Below are 25,277 nucleotides of genomic sequence, written 5' to 3' on the forward strand. Positions count from 1 at the left end.
AAGCATGACCGTATTGGAAATAGTGCAGCCATTTTTAAAAAGGGGGCTGTAGTGGCCGTGAGATGGTTTAATTTTTAAGAAAATAAGCAAGTTATTACGATTTGGAATGGTCTTGAATGGGTGATGGAACCAGTAACCATGGAGAAAGTTAAAATTCACACAACACCAGGTTATAATCCAACAGGTTTATTTGGAAGCACTAGCTTTCGAAGCGCCGCTCCTTCATCTGGTGGTTGTGGAGAATGAGATCACGATCACGGAGTTTATAGCCAATGGAGTCCAGTGGCATGGAGATGTGATACATCCAAACAATTTTAGATTAAATCTTTCACCTTTTGAATGGGTTTCGAAAGGTATGTTAATCCCAGAATTTGATTTTAATTACCTTCTCACGAATATCATTCAAATGCAGAGCTTTTCTAACAATAGGTGTGAATCCTGTCTGCGTCCGAATGTTGAGGCAGACTGACATTTTACTTAGAGAAAAATTTTGCATTTAGACTTCATTTTTGAGGAAGTAATTTACAGATTAGGGTGTAGAGGTTAGGGTGGATTGGCTGTGCTGAATTACCCATAGCGACCAGGGATGTGCAATTTAGGATAGATTGTCCATGGGAAATACGGAGAAAGGGGATGGATATGGATGAGATACTCTTCAGAGGGCCAGAGTAAAATAGATGGGCTGAATGGCCTGCTTCCACATTGTTGGGATTCTATGACTTCCCCCGACAAAGGAGCATTTTAACTGCATCTATCCTGTCAAGCCCCTTTCAGAATTCTAATGGTTTCAATGAGCAGCTTTAAAACAAAAACCCCTTGGCGCTCAAAGCTTTCAATGAGAGTCTGAGCCCGGCAGTAAGTTCAGGTAACCTTTATTGCACCCAACTTTGTTACAACTTCAGATCTCCTCAGCAAAAAGGCAGAGATAAAGTTGCTTTTTGAACAGCTCAAAATCAAAGCGCACACATTTCGCCCCACCACTTTCTTTACTATTGATCAGCACTGAGATGTCCCTTTCTAATTGGGTCCTTGGTACAGCCTTAACCCGGAGGAAGTGTTGCCTCACTCAGCAATTTCAACCTGTACTCTGTATAGCGCCATCTGCTGCAGCGGAATTCAAACCCGGGAGCACCAAGAACAGGGTCGATAGTCCAGTCGATAATGACACTCAGCCGTTGCTCCTTCAAACACCCTGCGATGGTTTGTGAATGCGCTGGTGCCTCTGGAGGTGGGAGGAGCGGGTGAAGTCCTTCCTGCACTCGGGGCAGCTGAACGGCCTCTCCCCCGTGTGGACCCTCCAGTGGGTCAGCAGGGCGGAGGAATTGCTGAAAGCCTTCCTGCACTCAGGGCAGCTGAAGGGCCTCTCCCCCGTGTGAATCCGCTGGTGCTTCAGTAGGTTTGAGGAATTGCTGAAGGTCTTCCTGCACTCGGGACAGCTGAAAGGCCTCTCCCCAGTGTGGACCCGCCGGTGCCTCAGCAGGTTGGGGGAATTGCTGAAGGCCTTCCCACATTCGGGGCAGCTGAAGGGCCTCTCCCCAGTGTGGATCCGCTGGTGGGTCAGCAGAGAAGAGGAATTGTTGAAGGTCTTCCCGCACTCGGGGCAGCTGAAGGGCCTCTCCCCACTGTGGATCCGCTGGTGGGTCAATAGGGAAGAGGAATCGCTGAAAGCCTTCCCACAATCTGGGCAGCTGAAGGGCCTCTCCCCAGTGTGGACCTGCTGGTGCCTCAGCAGGTTGGGGGAATTGCTGAAGGCCTTCCCACACTCGGGGCAGCTGAAGGGCCTCTCCCCTGTGTGGGACCGCCGGTGGGTCAGCAGGTTGGAGGCCTGGGTAAATCTCTTCCCACACTCAGGGCAGGAGAACGGCCTCTCCCCTGCGTGGACCCGGAGGTGCCTCAGCAGGTGGGAGGCCTGGGTAAATCTCCTTCCGCAGTTGGGGCAGCTGAAGGGCCTTTCCCCCGAGTGGGACCGCTGGTGCCTCAGCAGGTCGGAACAATTACTGAAGGCCTTCCCGCACTCTGGGCAGGGGAATGGCCTCTCCCCGGTGTGGGTCCGCTGGTGCCTCAGCAGGGCGGAGGTCTGGGCAAAGCCCATCCCACATTCAGGGCAGGAGAATGGCCTGTCCCCTGTGTGGATGTGCTGATGAATCTGCAGGGCAGACGGGAAATGGAAGCTATTCCCGCCATCACTGCACTTCCACCGTTTCTCCACGGGGCGGGATTCCTCGGGTTTCTCCATGGCCGAAGCTTCAGCTGCACACAAATATGTTTCCAGCCCCTCCCTGCTGTCAATTCCTGCTGCTACATGCCCCACACTCAATGCGCTGCAACAATAGGGTCTCTCATCCAGTCCCACTGATGCTGAAAACGTACTCAAACAGGAACCAAAACGCTTTGCTCCTTCTCACAGACTCATAGTTGAAAATTCTTTCCGGTCCCGATGGATTGAGTCATTGACGTCAATGTGAGGACTGCAGACGCTGGAGAATCAGTGTTGAAATGTGTGGTACTGGAAATGGCCAACAGGTCAGGCAGCATCCGAATAGCAGGAGAGTCAACGTTTCGGACATAAGAACTTCATGCGTTGATTTTGAAACTTCTATCTTCAAATACACTGTTTAAAAAGAGATTGCAAAAGTCATCACTGTCAGTGCAGGGTAGAATTCAGAACAAGCAATTCTACCTTCTGTGGAATATTCTTGTTTCTCCACAAAATTGAAAGCACCATCCCACTCTCTCTCCCCCTCTGTTCTCACTCCAATCTAACTAATTCTCCTGAAGGTGCTGATTCAGGATCTTACAGGGGCAGATGAGCAAAAAACATCAAGACTGACATCTCTCTGAATTTTGGATAATTCCACCTGAAAGTTAATATCTTTCACAACACTGGGATATTGCTAAGAGTGAGCAGGTCTGCTTTTGGGAAGCAAAAAAAAGTGTCAATTCAGGGTGAACCTGCAATGCAGCTTTTTGAGGAAGAACCAGACACAAAATGGTTAACGACCCCAGGAAGGTGGAAGCAAAATGAGACGTCAAGGCATTAATACCGATACACTTCAGTCAAACTCTTCTGCTTCCAGTCAGGGCAAAACATCCTCTGAAAGTCCAGTCATCACAGCCACACTTCTGCTTTCACTGAAGACGATTAGAGTCACAGCACAGAAACAGACCCTTGGGTCCAACCTGTCCGAGCTGACCAGATTTCTTAAATTAATCTAGTCACATTTGTTATCACGTGGCCCCTATACCGGCTGGGTGCTGGGACTAAATTGGGTTGGCTATCTGGTCGGCAAGGACGAGTTAGATCGAAGGGTCTGTTTCCGTGCTGTACATCTCTATGATTTGCCACCACTTGGCCCCTCTCCATGTAAGGCACCTTCTCAAGAGAACTTAAAGTTTTATAACAAAAAGTGACATTTTAGCCCAGCTCTGCAAATATAATTCTGCAAACATACACAAACAAGTCCACGGGAGTGAATGTGTGTGTGTGCACGCACATAAGAGAGAGAAAATGTCTATTTCCATCCTGTATATCTCTGTCTATTTCTGTTGGTGTAAATATTGTTGTAAATCATAGCTGGGTTCTCATAGATAGATGTAAGAGAGAGAGAATTCCTCAAAAATGACAGTCTCAGAATCCTGGGAGACCCCCATTTCTGGTTTACTTCCGAATGAACAAACATTAAACACGAGCAACTATTTGTTTCAAATTTGGTTTCATTTTTCTTGTGTGATTCCCTGCTATGATTACACTGTGTGTCTGGACGGTTGACAGGCTGGGAGATTGTGGGTTGGGGCTTGATTGGCTGAATGCTTTATTGTTCCGGAAGGTGACAAAAAAAATTGGGGGGGGGGGGTGCAAAGCTTCAGCAGAAATCCAGCAGAGCTGACAACAGACTGACATCTTACTCTGTAGGAACAGGGAGATCAACAGAGGACAGAGAAATCAGGACCTGAAATCCGAGCTGACACCAGACTACCCTGTGATCAGTGCTTTGATTAGCAGCACCAACCTTATACCTTTACCTCGCTTCCCATATGACCAAACCCTCGATATTTAGGATCCAATCCTTGTCATCCTGAAGCCATGTCTCTGTAAGGAGTCTCAGATCATAATTATTCTCTTCAATGTGTGCAGTCAACTCATTCACTTCTGTTACAATGCAGCACACATTCAGATACCATTTCTGGTTTCAGTTTTTGTGATCTTTAGAATCCAGTTTTGATTGCTGGTATATTTACTCTCCTTGTCCCTTTCTATCATTCTCTGAAGTTCATTTCCCACTTCACGACGTTGCTCATTGGCCTTGGTTTGGATTGTTCATGCTAAATTGCCCAGAAAGTCGAAGTTAGGTGGGTTAGCCATGGGAGATGCAGGTTTGTAGTTTCATAGTAATAGAAGCAGGAGTAGGCCATTTGGCCCATCTAGCCTGCTGCACCACTCATTAAGATCATGGCTGATCTATCCATTGTCTCAGCTCCTCCTCCCTGCATTGTCCCAACTACCCTTAATTCCCCTACCATGAAAAAACCACCTCCAACTGTGTCTTGAATATACTTAATGAAGCTGCCCCTACTGATTCCTTGGGCAGAGAACTCCACAGATTCACTATTCTCCAGGAAAAACAGTTCTTCTTCATCTCTGTCCTGAATCTACTCCTCCTAATCTTGAGGCCTGGTTTCATTCACCAGCAGAAATGACTCAATAGGTAGAGCTTCATCCCCACAGTGCAATGAATTCCCACTTTCCACCAAAATCCCGGATGTACTCACTCACTCAGTTGCTGTCTCACAAATGCAGGATTTCATTGTTACTTCTTCTGCTCCCATTAAGGGCAAAACATCTTTGAAAGCTGCTCTGAAACTCCAGCCTTCATAATCACACTTCTGCTTTCACCGAAGGAGATTAGAGTCATACAGCACGGAAACAGACCCCTTGGTCCAACTCGTCTGGCCAAACAGATATCCTAAATTAATCTAGTCCAATTTGCCTGCATGTGGCCCACATCTCTCTAAACCCTTCCTATTCATGTACCCATTCAGATGCCTTTAAAAATTCCGACTCATCTCAAACGTATGCCTTCTAGTTTTGGACTCTCCTACCTTGGGGAAAAGACCTTGGATATTCACCCTATCCATGCCCCTTATGAACGTCTATAAGGTCACCCCTCAGCCTCCAATGCTCTCGGGAAAATATCCCCAGCCATTTGAGTCTCTACCTGTCACTCAAACAGCAGACTTGTAAATCTTTTCCGACCCCTTTCAAAGTTTCACAATGTCTTTCCTATAAAAAGGGAGACCAGAAATGAATACAGTCTTCCAAACGTGGACTAACCAATGTCCTACACAGCCACAACACGACCTCCCAACTCCTATATTCAATGCACTGACCAATAAAGGAAAGCATACCAAATGCCTTCTTCACTATCCTTTCTACCGGTGACTCTGCTTTCAAGGAACTATGAACCTGCACTCGAAGGTCTCTTTGTTCTGCAATATCCCCCTTTACCATGTCAATCCTGCCTGGATTGCTTAACCAAAATGCAAACCACACACTTCTCGGATTTAAACTCCATCTACCACACTTTGGCCAATCAGCCCACCTGATCAGTTCTAATTTATAGTGAACTCTCTTTCCTTGCTTATTCCTTAGAAGTTGAAAATCTCTATCCCACACACTCTCCCTCCATTCTCAGTTTGCTGAACCTAATCCCTGCTGTAACTCATCCTGAAGGATGCAGTTGACGCTGGTTAATAGGCCGACAAGCAGGGGTGTCCGAACTGAAACGTAATGAATACCGAATGGCCTGGAAAGAGTGGAAGTTGGGAAGATGTCTCCATTGACTGGAGAGAGTAGGACTAGTGGGCACAGCCTCAGTGTAAAGGGAAGACCTTTTAGAATTGAGGTAAGGAGAAACTTCTTCAGCTAGAAAGCGGTGAATCTATGGGATTCACTGCCACAGAAGGCTGTGGTGGAGGCCAGGTCACTGAGGATATTTAAGACTGACATGAAGACGTTCTTGAGCATCAAGCTGATGGAGGGTTATGGAGACAAAATGGGAGAATGTGGTTGAGAAACCTATCAGCCATGATCGAATGGCAGAGCTGACCTTGAATGGCCAATTTCTGCTCCGATGAATTATGTTCTCCTGCCGTCCTGGACAGAGTGGGCGAGAATTGGAAGCAGGAGTAGGCCATCTGTTTGTTCAAGCCTGCACCAGCATTCAACGAATCATAACTGGATATGAATCTACCGACATCTCGGTCCAACCTAGAGGGCATCGGTTTTGGGTGATACGGAAAAGATATATTTCAGACTGAAGAGACAACCCATTCACACGGAGGGTGGTGTGTATATGGAATGGGCTGCTGGAGGAAGTGGTGGAGGCTGGTACAATTACAACATTTAAAAGGCATCTGGATGGGGACATGATTAAGGAGGATTTTGAAGGATGTGGATCAAATACTGGCGAATGGGTCATTAGATTAAGTCCGGATATCTGAACAGCCTGGACTGAAGGGTTTGGTTCCGTGCTCTGCAACTCCGTGACTCTATTACTACGTAGTCGGAACCAATTTCACAACACCCGAAATAATCTATTCACCCCTTATAGCCTGTCCTGAGCTGTGGCCTAACTACACATATTTCAGTGCAAGTTTCAGAAAGATTCCATCAGCTCTTTTAAAAACTTGAACATGCTTTCAGACTTTAACAATGTTTGTGAATATATCATTTTTGCTATTCTTAAAAGATCAGCTATTTCTCTCCCCTTCCCCCCACACTGCAACCTCCTCCATCCCCCCACCAGTCTCCCACGTAGAGTTAGCACCATCCATCTCCCTCATCTTCAAAAGGGCTTGAAACAGTGAGCAAAGAGGGCTTGAGGCACAAGAAAGGATGGAGGCTTTGGCAGTGAGAAGTGAGAGAGAGAATGGACAGGGTGGCAGAGGGTGAGGGCAGGGAATACAGGGGAGAATACAGAGAATGGGGGAGGGAGCAGAGGGTTGGGGGGAGAGTTATTCAGCACAGGAACAGACCCTTCAGTCCAACTAGCCCATGCTGACTATGTTCTCAAACTAAACTAGCCCCACCTGCCAGTGTTTGGCCCATATCCCTCCAAACCTTTCCTAGTCACGTACTTATCCAAATGTCTTTTAAACAGTGTAACTGTACCTGCATCCACCACTTCCTCTAGACATTCATTCCACACACAAACCACTCTGTGTAAAAAGAAAAATAGAGTCCCTCATGTCTCTTTTGAATCTTTCTCCTCTCACCTTCAAAGGTCGCACCCTAATCTTGAAACCGCCACCGAGGGAAATGACACCCACCATTAACGTCATCCATATCCTTCATGATTTTATCAACCTCAATAAGGTCCCCTCTCAACCTCCCATGGTCAAGTGAAAAAGTCCCAGTCTCTCCACCTAGATGTAGGCAGATTCATATCCTGTTATGATGTGTTCAATACTGGTGCAGGCTCAAAAGACCAAATAGCCTACCCCTGCTCCCATTTTTCTCTGTGTCCAGGACAGCAAGCGACTGAAGACAGAGGAGCAGTAATTATGCCATTCAGCCCATCAGGTCTGTTCATACCATTCAATCGTGTTTAATAAGTTTCTCAACCCCATTCTCCCACTTTCTTCCCGTAGCCCTCGATCCCCTTGATACTCAAGGACCTATCTGTCTCAGTCTTAAATATCCTCAGTGACCTGGCCTCTGCAGCCTTCTGCGGCATTAAATTCCATAGATTCACCGCTCTCTGGCTGAAGTACTTTCTCCTTATCTCTGTTCTAAAAGGCTTTCCCTTTACCCTTAGGCTGTGTCCTCAGGTCCTATTCCCTCCTATCAATGGAAACAGCTTTCCAATATCCACTGTGTCCAATTGGATGTCACTTGAGTGTGAGCCTGTTAATCAGCATGAACCAGACCAGACCATTCAGGATGAGGTACAGCAAAGTGAAAATAGTGAAAATGGCGGCAGAGTGTTTGGAACTGGGGTGAGGTGGAGGAAAGGGAAATGAGGAGACTGTTGAAGTCCACATTGATGCCCTGGGGTTGAAGTGTTCTGAGGCGGAAGATGAGCCATTTTTCCTCCAAGCGTCCGGGGGTGGGAGGGGGGAGTTGAAACGTTGGGCCACAGGGCGGTGTAGTTGATGGGTGCAGGTGTCCCAGAGATGTCCCCAAAAGCACTCTGCTAGGAGGCATCCAGTCTCCCCAATGTAGAGAAGACTGCATCGGGAGCAACGGATACAATAAATGATATTGGTGGATATGCAGGTAAAACTTTGATGGATGTGGAAGGCTCCTTTAGGGCCTTGGATGAAGGTGAGGGTGCAGGTTTTTCAATTCCTGCAGTGACAGGGGAAGGTGCCAGGATGGGAGGGTGGGTTGTAGGGGGGCGTGGACCTGACCAGGTAGTCACAGAGAGAACGGTCTTTGTCCTTGTTACGGTTAGAGGTGTGGGGTCTGAGGGCAGAGATGCAGGATGTGGACGAGATGCATTGGAGGGCATCTTTAACCATGTGGGAAGGGAAATTGTGGTTTCTAAGAACGAGGCCATCTGGTGTGTTCTGTGGTGGAAATAGTCCTTCTGGGAGCAGATACGGCAGAGGAATTGGGAATACAGGATGGCATTTTTGCAGGAGGTAGAGTGGGAAGAGGTGTAATCCAGGTAGCTGTGGGAGTCGGTGGGTTTGTAAAAAATGTCGGTGTCAAGTCAGTCGTCATTAATGGAGATGGAGAGGTCCAGGAAGGGGAGGAAGGTGTCAGAGATCATCCAGGTAAATTTAAGGTCAGGGTGGAATGTTCGTGAAGTTGATGAATTGCTCAACTTCCTCGCGGGAGCACGAGGTGGCGCCAATGCAGTCAATGTAATCCTGATGCCTTTTAAATGTTGTAATTGTACCAGCCATCACCACTTCCTCTGGCAGCTCATTCTTTGCACGCACCCTCACCCTAAAACTATGACCCATCCAGGGAAAAGACCTGGTCTATTTACCCTATCATGCCCCTCCTGATTTTATAAAAGTTGGTAGGGTCACCCCTCAGCCTCTGGCGCTCGAGAGAAAACAGCCCCAGCCTATTCAGCTCAAACCCTGACAACATCCTTGTCAATCTTTTCCGAACCCTTTCAAGTTTCACAACATCCTTCCTCTAGCAGAGAGACCAGAACTGCACACAACATTCCAAAAGTGGCCTAACCAATGTCTGGTGCAGCTACAACATAACTTCCCAAGTCTTATAATTAGAGGATTGGGAAAGTTTTCAAAACCCACAAAAAAGAATGGAGAGACAAATACATCTTTTGAGGGTCAGCTTGGAACATCAGGGCGGGGGGATGGGAATGAGGGAAGGAAGCTGACTGTGCTGGAGCCAAGGCGTAGGAAGAACAGAGCATGCAAAACCGGCTTGAAGCTGCAATGAGGAAAATTGCATGTGCTGTACTTACACCTGTTGCAGTTAGTGGTGGGAATCGGGTTCATTTTAAAGATCAAAACAGAAAACTATCTACCCCTCCGTCTTCCCAACATCGATTCTTCAGTTCCTCCTCACCCGGATAATTAAGACACATACCGGAGTTTGCGGAGTCTACTCCCTCCCTGGATTCACTCCGGTTGCTACAAGTGAACAATTTCCCCTCCTTCCATCTCTGTCTCCCTCCCAGGATGAAGAGTTGTCCAGAGGGAGGGAGATTCACTTTGACAGGTCAATTTCCGCGTTGTGACGTCAATAAAGGAACCAGGGGCGGGGCGAGGAAAAGTGACGGCAAAGGGGGCAGGGCAAGACCGACAGCGGGCCCCCGCGCTGCGGCTGGAGTGGCGGAGAACACACTTTCCAAAGCCCCCTCCCTTCAGAGAATCTCCAGTGTGGAAGCAGGCCACTCGTACTCACCGACCCTCTCACGGTCACCCACCCACACCCATTGCTATACATTTAACCCTGAGTAATCCACCCTAACCTGCACATCCCTGGGCACTATGGGTAATTTAGCATAGCCAATCCACTTTAACCTGGACAAAGTTTAAAATCACACAACTCCAGGTTGTAGAACAACAGGCTTCTTTGGAAAATGTAAGTTTGAGTGATTTGCGTTCAATTCCCGCTTCGAGCAATTGTCTGTGTGGTGTTTGCACATTCTCCCGGTGTCTGAACGGGTTTCCACCGGGTGTTCCGGTTTCCTCCCACAGTCCAAAGATGTGCAGGTTAGGTGAATTGGCCATGCTAAATTGCCCCGTAGTAGGTGCATTCGTCAGGGGTGAATGTAGGGGAATGAGTCTGGGTGGGTTGCTCTTCGGAGCGTTGGTGTGGACTTTTTGGGCTGAAGGGCCCGTTTCCACACTGTCTGGAATAATTATATAAAATGCCCCCAATCCATTCGAGTTCCCGACATTAGTTTTAATTGGGTAGTAGAAATCTGCAATAAGTATAATTGCTCGCTTCAGGACATCCAGACTTGAATTAATTTAGCAAACAAGTCACATTGGGCAACTATTAAAGACTGTTGGATTTCCCCTGGGTTGTGGACTCATGCAGAGACATAAACAACTTGCTTTGTAAACAGTGTTCGATTTGCAAATGGAACAGCTGACAGATATTGAGAGTTTGCACAGTTGGTTAAGCAGCTATGTGTCATAGCCAGGATTTGTGAGGCTCAACTCCCTAATTTGGACTGTTCTGGAAAGTGTGTGCTTCGCTAGCCTTGGAAGGAAGGAAGGAATTAACAAAAGCTGACAAACTGAGATATGAAGCAAGTTGGAAAATGTTACAGAGACACACACACACAGGTAGAAGTTTGCAGAAAAGTTAACACTTCATAATCTGGTTTCATAGAACATAGAACAATACAGCACAGAACAGGCCCTTCGGCCCACGATGTTGTGCCGAACTTCTAACCTAGATTAAGCACCCATCCATGTACCTATCCAAATGCCGCCAATGAATCTGACTCTACCACTCCCACGGGCAGCGCATTCCATGCCCCCACCACTCTCTGGGTAAAGAACCCACGCCTGACATCTCCCCTATACCTTCCACCCTTCACCTTAAATTTATGTCCCCTTGTAACACTCTGTTGTACCTGGGGAAAAAGTTTCTGACTGTCTACTCTATCTATTCCTCTGATCATCTTATAAACCTTTATCAAGTCACCCCTCATCCTTTGCCGTTCCAACGAGAAAAGGCCGAGAACTCTCAACCTATCCTCATATGACCTATTCTCCATTCCAGGCAACATCCTGGTAAATCTTCTCTGCACCCTCTCCAAAGCTTCCACATCTTTCCTAAAGTGAGGCGACCAGAACTGCACACAGTACTCCAACTGTGGCCTAACCAAAGTCCTGTACAGCTGCAACATCACTTCACATGCACATTAGCCTGGGTATGGGACTGATATCACAGGGGCCTCAAAAAGGGTAATCCCTCAATACTCAAACCAAAATGTGGGTGATTCCCCGCTGGACTGGTTTGTGTTCATTCTTTGCTGCTGCCTATTTCAGTTGATTATGTACATTATTGTTAACACTCACAAACCTGGTGGCACCCAGATTTTTGGAAAGCAGCTAGGAAAAGATCTGAAGCGTGTTTAATTTGTAAACAAACAAGATGCATACTCTAAGAGAGATGCCCTGGGTTTGTTAGCCACCTCCTTGCCTGGTCGGCCTTTTTAAATTGTCTACAACTTGCTTATATAGAATCACCTCGTATACATTGTCATGAATATTGTCGAATAAGAGTAGATGAATCAAAACCATCCCAATGATGAAACAGCTGACACTGTATGTTGGACAAGTGGGAAATATTTGCATCAGTTAACCAAAGCACTTCAAAGTTTACAGTCACTGGTATATCAAGTCAAAGACTTAGGACCAGGGCATTTTGGAGCCTGCTTCCTTGGGCAGAGAATTCCGCAGATAAACTACTCTCTGGGAAAAGCAGCAGCCCTCACTTCCTCCTCCTCATCTCTGTCCTAAACCTACTCCCCCAAAGCTCAAGGCCTAGTCTCAGCCACCAGCAGAAATGACTGGATAAGGTAGGGCTTCATCCTTGAAGTGCAACGAATTCCCACTTTCCCCCAAAATCCCAGATGTACTCACTTAGTTGCTTGCTGTCTCACAAACAAAAGATTTCATTGTAACTTCTTCCGGTCCCAGTAAGGACAAAACATCTTTGAAAGCTGCTCTGAAAGTCCAGTCTTCACAACCACACTTCTGCATTCACCGAATACAGTAAGAGTCATACACCACACAAACAGATCCTTCCATCCACCTCGTCGATGCCAACCATATATCCAAAATCAATCTATTCCATTTGCCAGCATGTGGCCCATATTCCTCAAAACCCTTCCTATTCATGGACCCATCCAGATGCCTCTTAAATGTTGTAATTGTACCAGCCTCCACCACTTCCTGTCAGCTCATTCCATACATGCAAAACCCTGAGAGAAAAAGTGGCCCCTCAGGTCCCTTTTAAATCTTTGCCCTCTCAGCTCAAACCTCTGCCTTCTAGTTTTGGACTCCCCTACCCGGAGGAAAAGACCTTGGCTATTCAACCTATTCATGCCCCTTATAAACTTCTATAATGTCACCCCTCAGCCTCTGACACTACAGGGAAAACAGCCCCAACCTATTCAGCCTCTCCCTCTCGCTCAAACCCTCCAACTCTGACACCAGCCTTATAAACCTTTTCCAAAAACTTTCAAGTTTCACAACATCCTTCCATAGGATGGAGACCAGAATTACACACAATATTCCAAAAGTGGCCTAACCAATGTCCTGCGCAGCCACAATATGACCTCCCAACTCCTTCACTCAATGCTCTGACCAATAGAGAAAAGCATACCAAACATTATCTTCACTATCCTGTCTGCCTGCAACTCCACTTACAAGGAACTATGAACCTGCACTCCAAGCTCTCTTTCTTCTGCAACACCTCCCCTGTGTAAGTCCTGCCTGCATTGCTTGACCAAAATGCAACACATCACATTTCTCCAAGTTTAACTCTCTCTGCCCCTCCTCGGCCCATCAGCACATCCAATCAATTCTAAGTTATAGTGAACTTTCTTTCCTCTCTTATGCCTTTGAGGCTGAAGATCTCCATCCCACACACTCTCCCTCCATTTTCAATTTGCTGAACCTAATCCCTGCTGTACCTCATCCTGAAGGGTCTGATTCATGCTGATTAACAGGGCCATACTCAGGGGAGATCTAACTGAAACATACAGAAGACTGAACAGCCTGGACAGAGTGGATGTTGGGTAGATGTTGGGTAGATGTTTCCATTAGTAGGAGAAACTAAGACCCGAGGGCACAGCTTTAGAGTAAAGGGAAGACTTTTTAGAATGGAGATAAGGAGAAACTTCTTCAGTCAGAGTGGCGAATCTATGGAATTCATTGGCACAGAAGACTGCAGAGGCCAGGTCACTGAGGATATTTAGACTGAGATAGCTAGGTTCTTGAGTATCGAGGGGGACAGGGAGAAAGCAGCAGAATGGTACTCAGAAATTGATCAACTACGATTGAATGGTAAGAGCAGACCCGATGGGCTGAATAGCCCACTTTCTGCTCTTATTTCTGTGGTCTCTTGCTGTCCAGGACAAAGCATGAGAATTGGGAGCAGGAGTCGGCCATTTGGTCTTTCAAGCCTGCACCAGCATTGAACAGATCACAAATGGATATGGATCTCCCTACATCTAGGTGCAGAGGCTGGGACTTTTTTCACTGGAGCATTGGAGGTTGAGAGGTGTCCTTCGAGAGGTTTAAAAAATCATGAGGAATATAGGTGAGGTGAACAGCAGGTGTCATTTCAAGATGAGGGCGCAAACTTTTAAAGTGAGAGTAGAACGATTCTAAAGACATGAGGAGCACTTTTTTTCTTAAAATAAAAAGAGAGTGGTTTGTGTGTGGAATGAATGTCTAGAGGAAGTGGTGGATGCAGATACAGTTACAATGTTTAAAATATATTTTGATAAGTACGTAAATAAGAATGGTTCAGAGGGAAATGGGCCAAACACAGGCAGGTGGGATGAGTTTAGTCAGTCAGCATGGACTAGTTGGACTGAAGGGTGTGTTTCTATGTTGTACAACTTTTACTGCTCTGTACTTAAAACTATTTTCTTGCCTTCCCCAATAACCATCCACTTCTTTGTTGTTCAAACATCATGTGAACTCAGCCTTGAATATATTCAATGACCCCCTAACTGCAGGGAGACATCCCCACTTCTAAATTCAATTCCTCTTGCTAATATAACACTTGCCTTGCTGATTGCTTGCTGCACCTGTCTGACTGGCGTCGGAGGACGCTGAGGCCCCTTTGTACGTCCACACATCATTCCTAATGAAGGGCTCGTGCTCAAAACGTCAACTAACCTGCTGCTTGGCTGCTGCCTGACCTGCTGAGTTTTTTGGTGCCACACATTGCAACTCTGATCTCCAGCATTTGCAGTCCTCACTTTCTCCACTTCCCAATATACCACCATTTAAACAATACACCTCATTTCTGCTTTTATTTCCCCACAGTAAAGACTATAACTTCACCCTGTGGTACTGCATTTGCCAAATGTTTGAGGCACAGACCGGGACCAGCTTTTCCAGAGTCTGTCCTCTTTCTGGATTCACTCCCTTTTTCAGTTGCTGCAAGTCAACAATTGGATCCCAGCATGAAAATAAAAGAAATAGAAAAGGGAGTGAGAGAAGAGTATGCTGTTGGACAGAGGAAGGAAATTACAGTCTTGGATGAATCTCAGTCTTCATTCAGAGAAAGAGCAGCAGCAGCAGCAGCTTCAGAGGTTCATGGGTCAAGATTAGAAAAGCACAGCAGGTTAGGCAGCATCCGAGGAGCAGGAAAATCGACGTCTCAGATTCAGACAATAGGGCTGTTCTGAATGGTAGGAGGACCAGGCTCCTCCTCCTGGTGTTCCAGTGCTCCTCATTGGGCTGGCAAATGAAATTCATGCACCATTTTTACAGACATAGAAGGATGTGCAGTTTTTTTTTTGCAGACACCGGCGACCATGCGTAGCGCTTGCTGACACCGAGGGGCACGTGCAGTAGGCTTTGTAGGTATGCTGGTGTAACTGACAGATTCAACTGGCCAAATGCCAATAGGAGGAAAAAAAGGTAGAGCCACAATTTTGTTTCACCTCCCCACCCCGGCTCTACATAACCGCACATGCTCCTCGCTATTCTCCTTACCCTCACCCCTCATGATTTTTCAAATCTCAATAAGGTCATTCCTCAACCTCCTCCACTCCAGTGATAAAGTCCCAGCCACTCCCTATAACTCAAACCCTCCAGTCCTGGCAATGTCCAAGTAAATCATTACCGAACCATCTCTAATAGTATTCCTCCTATGACAGGGCGACCAGAACTGTACCCTGTACTCCAAAAAAAATAGATTCACCAACATCCTGTCCAGCCTCAACATAGAACAAAGAAAATTTACAACCCAGGAACAGGCCCTTTAGCCCTTCAAGCCTAAGCCGATCCAAATTCCCTGTCTAAACCTATCGCGCAATTCCTGAATCTATATCCCTCTGCTCTCCACCTACTCATGCATCTGTCCAGATGCACTTTTTTTTTAAAAAGATATTTTTATTGAAAATTTAACGTTTTTACAAGTTTACCAATAAAAAAAACACAAGTACAAACATTAATATACAATTAAATCTTAAATAATAGCCAAAACCTGACAAAGAAAAAGAAAAAGACAAAACTCAACTAACTACTAATCTAACCCATAACTAACCAGAGTGTATGATCAAATAAATTACATTATGCAAGAGAAAAAAAGGATAATATAGTAATTAAGTCGTGAAGTACATGCTTGGAATGAGTGAACATCAAGTCATAATAAAACCCGTATTCATGCGGGATTCCTCTCCCAAGGGGCCCCGGACCAGCCAGAACCGTTACCTCAACTAGATGAAAGTCCTTGATAGAATGGCCAAAATAACTGTATCTATGAAATTCAAAAAAGGCTGCTATATGTTATAGAATAATTCAGTTTTTTGTTGCACCATATTTGTAAGGAAGTCAAGGGGAATATATTCCATGATTAATCTATGCCAATTTGGAAGTCCTGGAAGGCCCTCAGCCACCCAGTTTACTAAGATATTTTTCCTTACACAGAAGGAGAAAATGGAAAATAATTTGCTCCCGTGCACATCCACAGAAGGTAAGCTCGAGAAGCCCAGAAGAAGAGATACTGGATCTACTGTAATTTACGTTGCCAAGATGTCTGTCAGGGCGTTTACTACTTTGGTCCAGTATTTGAGGATCTTATGGCATGTCCACAAGTGGTGTGTAAGAATGCCCACCTCTGTTTTACATTTGGGACACATTGCAGATTCTCCTGCCCTAAAGTTTGCCAACCGTTCTGGTACCATATGGGCCCTATGAAGTATCTTTACCTGAATGGCCTGGGTTCTGTTACAAATGGAGATTTTTTTTGGCATTTTCCCAGATGTCATTCCACTGTTCTGTAGAAATTTCCAGCCCCAAATTCTGATCCCATGTTCTAAGCAGACGGTCCATATCTTCCGACATTTCATCACGTAATAAATGATAAAGAGTGCTGACCGAGGGTACACCCATTGGCCACAACACTCTACGTTCTCTATCTGATTTATAGAGACTATCTAATAGCATAGCCTTCTTCTGTATGACGTCTCGAATTTGGAAGTATCGAAACAGGTCTCCATTATGTCATCCAAATTTCTGATGCAGCTATTCAAAAGACATCAGGACCCCTCCTCAAACAGATCCCCTAAACAGGAGATACCCCTGGATCTCCAGGATTTGAATATGGCATCTGTAAGCTCCGGTTGAAAACCCCATGCCCCCACTATAGGAGTATAGGGGGATGTTTTATGTGAATTACCCTCGTTTTGCCACATTATATTCCAAGCTTTAATTGTGTTTCGTACTGTAGGGTTTCTACAGTGGTTCGTGATGATTTACATCTTATCTAAAAATAAGAGGTTAATAAGAGGACACTGTACTTGAGAAGCCTCGACGTCCATCTAGATTGATTTCAGATCAGACGAGACCCAATTGGCTATGTAGCTGAACAAGGAACTTAACTGAGACTTCATAAAGTCTGGAAAATCCAGCCCTCTCCCCTTGCCTGTGGAAGCTGTAGCTTCCTTAACTTAATGAGAGGCCGTCTAGGATTCCAGATGAAAAAACCCAGCCAATGATACAGTTTGCGTAGTGCCATACTCAGCAGCATCACCGGAAGCATTCTCATAGGGTATAAGAGGGAGCAAGACATTCATTTTAATTAGGGCTATTCTACCTAGCCCGGAAATTGGAAGGCCTCCCCAGCGTTGAAGGTCGTGCCTTACCCTTTCCAATAGACGTACAAATTGGCTTTATACAGTTGGCCAAACACTGGGGTGATAAAAATGCCTAAGTGTAAGAAACCCCCCAGAGACCACCGAAAGGGGAAGTGGGATCCGTCCAATAAGTGGGACATATTAGTGAGGCCACCCATCGGCATGGCCTCCGATTTTGAAAACTTAATTTTGTAGCCTGAAAATGAACTAAATGTATTAATAACTTGGATGAAGAGAGGCATGGACATCAGAGGATTATTAAGAAAAAGGAGATCATAATCTGTGTATAGGGTAATTTTAGGTTTACCTGCACCAACCCTTGGGGCCGTTATATTAGAGTAAGCCCATATCGCTTCCCGCTAGTGGCTCAATTATTAGCGTGAATAGCAATGGTGAGAGAGGACATCCCTGACGGCAGCCCCTATCCACACTGAAGCTATCCAAACCTATTCCATTGGTGATCACAACTGCTTGGGGATCATTATACAGTGTTGAGTGCCATTTGGCAAATGCGTTTCCAACGCTAAACCTTTCCAATGTATAGAACAGGTATGACCATTCAACCCTGTCGAATGCCTTCTCTGCGTCCAATGAGACTACTATTCCCAGTATTCTTTCCTGATGACAGACTTGATTGACATTCAAGACCCTTCTAATATTATTAGATGATCCACGGCCCTTAATAAATCCAGTCTGGTCCTCTTATGATATATGGCAGTACCCGCTCCAGCCTCAATGCTAATGTTTTAGAGAGAATTTTAAAATCTACAGTTAGCAAGGATATTGGTCTGTATCGTGCACAATCTTCTGGATCCTTTCCTTTTTTGAGAATAAGGGAGATATTCACCTCTTTCAGTAAAGGCAGGAGGCAGCCCTGACTATTTGTGTAGTTATATATGTCCATAAGTGGGCCAGCTAATACTCCTGTGAACTCTTTGTAAAATTCAACCTGAAAGCCCTCTGGGCCAGGTGCCTTACCGCTCTGAAGTTACCTGATTGCACCAAGTATTTCCTGGGTTGTTAGGGGAGCATTCAGGACCGATACCTATTCGGGGATTAAGTCTGGAAAGGCCAGGCTTTTAAAAAAGAACTGGCTCCTCCTGGCTCTATCTTCACAATCCTGTGATCAGAATAAAACTTTCTGAAGATTGTGTTGATCCCTTTATGATGTGAATCAGAGTACCAGCACTTTCCCTGATAGCTGTGATAGTTTGAGGGGCCCTTTTGTTTTCCTTGCAAGAAATGCTAAGCATCTACCAGGTTTATCGCTAAATTCATATAATCTTTGTTTTGCAAATAATATTTCCCTCTTTGCCGTTTGAGTGAAGGCGGTATTCAGAGCTGTCCTAAGGGTCATAATCCTTTGTAATTTGGCAATAGAAGGTCTGTCAGCGTATGCTGTTTCAGCTGCTTTTAAGCGAGCCTCAAGTAGACGCTGTTGTTTACCTTTTAATTTTTTCCGGGTCACCGAGTATGAAATGATCACAACTCTCGCATAAGCTTCATTAGTCTCCCACATCATTGACGGGTTACTAGCTGTACCTGAATTAATTTCCAAGAAAGCTTTAAATTCTTGAGAAAAATATTTTGCAAATTTACTATCCTTCATTAAGAAGGAATCCATACGCCAATGTCAGGGGGATACCTCATTGTTCCTAGCCTTGATTTCCATGTACACAGCAGCATGATCAGAAATGATCATATCACCTATTTTACAGGACGATATGGAATTTTAAAAAGTCGAGGGGATAAAAAAACATGTCAATTCTCGTGTGACATTTATGTGGATTAGAGTAAAAAGAGAAATCTCTGCCTTGCGGGTGGAGGAACCTCCACACATCTATTAATTCTAATTCTTGATTCAAATTCGCCAATTGTCTAAATCTGGGGGATACACCTGCAGTACTCTTGGGTATCCTGTCTATTTCCGGCTCCATAATGCAATTAAAGTCTCCCCCTATAATTGTATGACGAGCACAGAGAGCCATCAGTTTGGAGAAGGCTTCAGTTATAAATTTGAAAGGATGCGCCGGGGGACAATACTGGTTTAAAATCCCATATTCCTCTCCATTTATAAGGGCTTTAATTAGTCTATATTGTCCAGATTAATCTTTTATCTGACTTAGGATTTTGAAAGGGAGATTCTTCCAAATAAGAATGACTACTCCCCTACATTTTGAGCTGAAGGAAGAAAAGAAGGCCTGATCAAATCCACCCTGTTGTAATTTCAAATCTCCTTTATCCAATAAATGGGTCTCCTGTAGAAGAGCTATATGAACCCTTTCTTTTTTGAGGTTTGATAATATTTTCTTCCTTTTTATTGGAGAATTACTCCCCTTGGCATTCCAGGTGCACTATTTAAGCGAATGACTCACCATAATCATCCAGGCAAGTCCAAGACCCCCTGGGAGGAGAAACACCATCCAAAACGCACCTGGGCAGTACGGTGGCACAGTGGTTAGCACTGTTGCCTCACAGCGCTAGAGACCCAGGTCAATTCCGGCCTCAGGCGACTGACTGTGTGGAGTTTGCACGTTCTCCGTGTCTGCGTGGGTTTCCTGCGGGTGCTCCGGTTTCCTCCCACAGTCCAAAGATGTGCAGGTCAGGTGAATTGGCCATGCTAAATTGCCCATGTTAGGCAAGGGGTAAATGTAGGGGTATGGGTGGGTTGCGCGTCGGTGGGTCGGTGTGGACTTGTTGGGCCAACGGGCCTGTTTCCACACTGTAATGTAATCTAATCTAAAAGATTAGACCGTAGAAAATTCACAAAAATTGAGATTCTTTATTACACTCACACCAATAAAATAAAAAAAAACTATTTCTAAATAAAACAACATAACATATTTAAATGGAGATTTTTCCCGTTTCCAGGGGAATCACTTCCTTTCCAAAAACCAATCATATCCTCTCCCGACCAGTGCCCCACCCTCGACCAAGGCACCCCATAATAAAGTGAAGAAAATTCAAGTGTACGACCAAGCTAAAGTTAACAATGAGTCCCCTACCCTCCTCCCCCTCCCCACCCACACATCAACACCTAGATATATTTGGTGATGTTAATACCACATATAAACATATAAAACTATAAAATTACAGTCTCAGCAGATAATAATTAATTATGGTAATACAAAATAACAGGGGGAAATAACCCCGTTTTAAGAGACAAAATAAGACAAAACAGAGACCCCTCCTCACCTAAATCTACTAGACCACCCGGCCTATATATATTTACAAAAAAAAGGAGAAAATCGCAGAGTGGAGAACAAATAAGCCCCCCCCTCCCTGCTCCCCGGAGATAATATTAAGCAATAAAGTAATAAAAGAGAAAAAAAAGGGTGAACCAGAGAAGGGGGAGGGCAGAACAACATCATTCACCACAAGGGTTAACTCTTACAATTTATCTAAGAGACTCCAAAAATTCTTTGGCCGTCTCCGGTGATCCGAACTTATACATGGACCCTTCATGGCTAAAACGAAGCGTCGCTGGGTAGCACAGGGAGTACTGAATGTTTAAATCCCTTAAACGCCCTCCTCTTTTGGACCAGAGCCAGAGAAAAGTCTTGAAACAGCATAATCTTCGATCCTTTGTAAATCATGGCTTGGGGATCTTTCCCAAGATTTCTGGAAGCTTCCAGGAGCATCTGCTTCTCCTAAACGCACTGCAGCCGGAACAGGACCGGGTGGGGGCGCTGGTCCAAGCCGGTGGGCCCATTCTACCCTGACCTGGCCTGATCCACCCTCCAGATTCAATAACTGCAGAAGCCACTGCTCCAGAAACGTTGTAAGCTGGCCTTCCTCTTCCCATTTGGGAAGGCCCAGCAAACGAATATTTTCTCGACCACCTCGATTTGTGAGGTATTTGATGTGATCTTCCAAGGCCCAGACTCACTGTTCGAGAGTCCAGACCCGACCCACGGCTGATTCTGCAGCAGCCTGGGAGGTCGCGGCCATTAGCTCCGCCCCTCCGACTCGATGTTCGATTCTTTCAATATCTTGGTCGTGCTTCTGCAGCGCGACCGAGAGCGACTCCCACCTGCTCTTCTATGAAGGTGTCGATCTTCTCTTCAAGCTTAGAAATCACTGCAACAAGGCTCGCCACCATAGTTAAGTCCCCTGGGGCAGCTGCAGACGCCTCTACTGCAGCTGGGGAAGGGTTCCTATGTAGTGTGAGCTGCGGGCATTCTTTCCTTTAGTCATTTTAACAGGGCACTAAACTGCTCAAGTTTGGTGCAAAATAACTAGTGTATTTAAATAAAAGCTATTTTAAATGATTTGACAGGTGTGGTGGAGACAGGCAGCCCACTTTGCCTGAGTCTTGGACAGAGCACTACAGACTCAGACTTGCTGGATCGCCACCATCTCCCCCGCCCAGATGCACTTTAAATGAATCTACCATCCCTGCCTCTTCTTTTCCTGACAATGCATTCCAGACATCTATCACCCTCTGAGTAAAGTACTTTCTGTGTGCATCTCCAACATGATGTCCCAACTCCTGTACTCAGCATGTGAACAATGAAGGCAAGTGTGCGAAACACCTTCTTCACCCCTGTCTACCAGTGATGTAACTTTCAAGATCAATAAACCTGAACACCTCCAGGTCTCTGTTCTACAACACGACCCAGGGCCCTACCATTACCTGTTCAAGTCTTGCCCGTCTTTATTTTAGCAAAATGTAACCCCTCACTTCTATCCATACCTCTGTCATACACATGGTCTCTCAGACATACACATACACCACGCCCTCAACACTCTCACCCTCTCACAGGCTCATACTCCATCACAATCACAATTTATCAAGCATGCACACATGCAAATACACTCACCAACGCGCAGTCTTATACACAAACTCACATGCACACACACACACTTTCCTGATGAAGGGCTTTTCCCTGAAACGCCGATTTTCTTGCTCCTCGGATGCTGCCTGACTTGCTGTCCTTTTCCAGAACCACTCTAATCTAGACTATTCCAAAGATTCACGACCCTCTGGGAAAAGCAGTTCCTCCTCATCTCTGTCTGAAAGCTACTCCCTCTCACCTTGAGGCCTAGTCTCACCCAGCAGCAGAAATGACCAGATAGGGTAGGGCTTCATCCCCACAGTGCAATGACATTGGGAAGATGTTTCCATTGGTAGGAGAGACTAGGACCAGAGGGCACAACTTTAAGAATAAAGGGAAGACCTTTAGGAACAGAGATAAGCGACGTCGCCTTTTCTGCCGACAGCGAGGAGCATGGACCATGTGTTGGTGACACCAGCGAGCAGGCGTGCTGTTGTTCACACCATGGAACAGACATTATGTCGTGAAGCTGGTGTTATTGACAGATTTTAAGTGTTCAAATGCCAATAGGAAAAATAAAGGGTAGAGCCACAGTTCTTTTTCCCCATGTGGCTCAACATTTTATAGCTTTTGCATTTTGTCTGGCTGCTCAACTTTTTTAATGTCCTTTCCTCAGTGTCGGGGTGAGGTTCACAACAAGAGGGCATAGGTTTAGGGTGAGAGCAGAAAGATATTAAAGGTACCTAAGGGGCATCTTTTCCATGTAGAGGGTGGTGCATGTATGGAATGAACTGCCAGAGGAAGTAGTGGAGGTCAGTATAATTAGAGCATTTAAAACACATCTGAATGGATAGATGAATAGGAAGGGATTAGTGGGATATGAGCAAAGTGCTGGCAAATGGGACTAGATTAATGTAGGGTATCTGGTTGGCATGGACAGGTTGGACCGAATGGGTCTGTTTCCGTGCTGTACATCTCTATGACTCTAAGTATATTTTGACAAATAACAAACTATATCCATGTTAACAAGGTTTAGTGCACCACATACTTTACTAACCATTCTCAACAGGTCCTGCCCCTTCAATGACTGAGGAACATACATATGCTGGTGCATAATCTCCTTCAATAGTATTTACACACTACCCTAGGGAATTGCACAAGTAACAGCAAAGAGCAAACAGCACAAGGATTAAACAAACAGTGAGGGGGTAAACAGCACAAGGATTAAACAAACAGTGAGGGGTAAACAGCACAAGGATTAAACAAACAGTGAGGGGAGTAAACAGCACAAGCCCCAGTAAAATCAGATGTAAAGTGAGTGTAAAATGTGACTATGGCAGGACAGGCCCCACATTCCTTCCCCTCCGTCCCCCCCCCAACCTGCCTCACCTTTCACCTCCCGGGCCCAGTACCTTCCAGGTGGCCCCAGAGTTGACACAGGGGCCGCCCCACGACCAGTAGAACTCCACCACCCAGGCGGCCGACGGGTTCCCAAACAGGCCCTTAACCCCATCCGCCTCCAGAATGGTCACCGGCTCCTGCCTGCTGTACAGCCGGGCGGTGTGGCCGTGACACAGCAGCTGCGCCAGGAAGGCGGCGGTGTCCAGTGACGGGTGTCTGCCCCGGGGCCGCACGGCGCCATTTTCCTAACGGCCGCCCCTTCCCCGCTCGAGCGCCTTCTCCTCCCAACCGCCTTCACCCCCGCGTGACGTCAGCTCAGGAGGGATGGGCGGGGCCGGGGGAGCCTCACCGTCACCAAGCAACAGCCACCTCGCGCTACAACTGCTCATTCACAAAAACAAACTCTCCTGTCTCGCTCTGCAGCTGCAGGGGGGACACTGCCACGTTTCGAGGAGCCCTGTCTACATTGGGAAAGCTCACGGCTCAATTTAAACAGATATCCCGACATCTAACGGAACGGCGTCATATCTAGAGGGGGCAATCTGCATTTTAAACGGATGTGGACATTTTAATGGGTATTTCTGCAAATAAAAAGGTTTAAATGGACGAGATTACATTTCAAAGGGATGTGGGCACATTCAAAAGGATATCTTAATATGTAAAGTCACGCAGTTATATCTAAGTGAATCTACCATTGGTGGGTCCACATGGGGGAGATGTCGTTCAGTTGCCCGAAGTGCTGGAAGGCCTTCAGCAATTCCTCAGCCATGCTGAGGTACCAGTCCGTTCACACCGGGGAGAAGACGCAGTCTCAATCAATGGGTGGGAATCAGATAGCTTCCCTGTAAGATCTGGAGTCAGGCAGGGATGCCCCCTCTCACCCGCCTTGTTTGTGTGTTGCATAGAGCCATTTGCAGAATCCATCAGGAAGGATGCAAGCCTGAGAGGGGTGACTATTCCTGGCAGCGGGGGCCTGCAGGTTAAGGCCTCCCTGTACATGGATGACGTCGCTGTTTTCTGCTCGGATCCGCTGTCCGTGCACAGATTCGTGTGCATCTGTGACCAGTTCGAACGGGCTTCGGGGGCCAAGGTAAACCGAGGCAAGAGCGAGGCCATGCTCTTCGGGAACTGGGCCGACCAATCCTCTATCCCCTTCACCGTCAGGACTGACCACCTGAAGGTGCTGGATATTTGGTTCGGGGGGGCTGGGGCGTGTGCCAAGACCTGGGAGGAGCGGATCAGGAAGATGAGACAGAAACTAGGCAGATGGGGGCAATGGTCGCTCTCCATCGCGGGAAAAAACCTGGTCATCAGGTGTGAGGTACTCTCAGTATTGCTATATGTGGCACAGGTCTGGCCTATCCCCAGGACCTGTGCCGCCGCAGTCACCCGGGCCATCTTCCAATTCATTTGGAGATCAAAGATGGACCGGGTCCGAAGAGACTCTATGTACAAAGACCGGTGCAATGGGGGAAAAAACATGCCCAATGCCACCCTCACCCTGATGGTCACCTTTGTGTGTGGCTGCATCAAGCTATGCGTGGATCCCCGGTACGCAAACACCAAGTGTCACTACATACTGAGGTTCTACCTGTCCCCGGTGTTGCGAAGGATGGGCCTGGCCTCGCTGCCGCGGAACGCTCTGAGTAGTTGGACCGTTCCGTACCACCTGTCCTTCGTGGAGAAATTTATGAGGAAAAACACCTTGACCACAAGTCCATCAGGAAGTGGTCAGCACGTAGCGTCCTTGAGACCCTTCGGGAAA

General features: G+C 46.3%; 1 protein-coding gene across 2 annotated transcripts; it reads right to left on the minus strand.

The window, feature by feature from the left end:
* Positions 1 to 856: 856 nt before the first annotated feature.
* On the minus strand, positions 857 to 23,802 carry LOC140460700 (uncharacterized). 2 transcript variants are annotated; one of them, XM_072555316.1, is made up of 2 exons: positions 23,501 to 23,802; positions 857 to 2,611 (listed from the first exon to the last, which is right to left on the minus strand). In XM_072555316.1, the coding sequence occupies exon 2, from the start codon at positions 2,234 to 2,236 to the stop codon at positions 1,184 to 1,186; it is 1,053 nt and encodes a 350-aa protein (XP_072411417.1). In that variant the 5' UTR covers positions 2,237 to 2,611; positions 23,501 to 23,802; the 3' UTR covers positions 857 to 1,183. The 2 variants fall into 2 exon arrangements, with proteins under 2 accessions (XP_072411417.1, XP_072411418.1); XM_072555317.1 differs by lacking the exon at positions 23,501 to 23,802 and adding an exon at positions 9,575 to 9,684.
* Between the last annotated feature and the right edge of the window lie 1,475 nt (positions 23,803 to 25,277).

This window comes from Chiloscyllium punctatum, chromosome 36 (genome assembly GCF_047496795.1).
Source record: "Chiloscyllium punctatum isolate Juve2018m chromosome 36, sChiPun1.3, whole genome shotgun sequence".
NCBI classification, from domain to species: Eukaryota; Metazoa; Chordata; class Chondrichthyes; order Orectolobiformes; family Hemiscylliidae; genus Chiloscyllium; species Chiloscyllium punctatum.

Excerpts from the sequence above, each read along its gene's own strand:
- LOC140460700 (XM_072555316.1), bottom strand. The coding sequence starts at position 2,236 with ATGGAGAAACCCGAGGAATCCCGCCCCGTGGAGAAACGGTGGAAGTGC.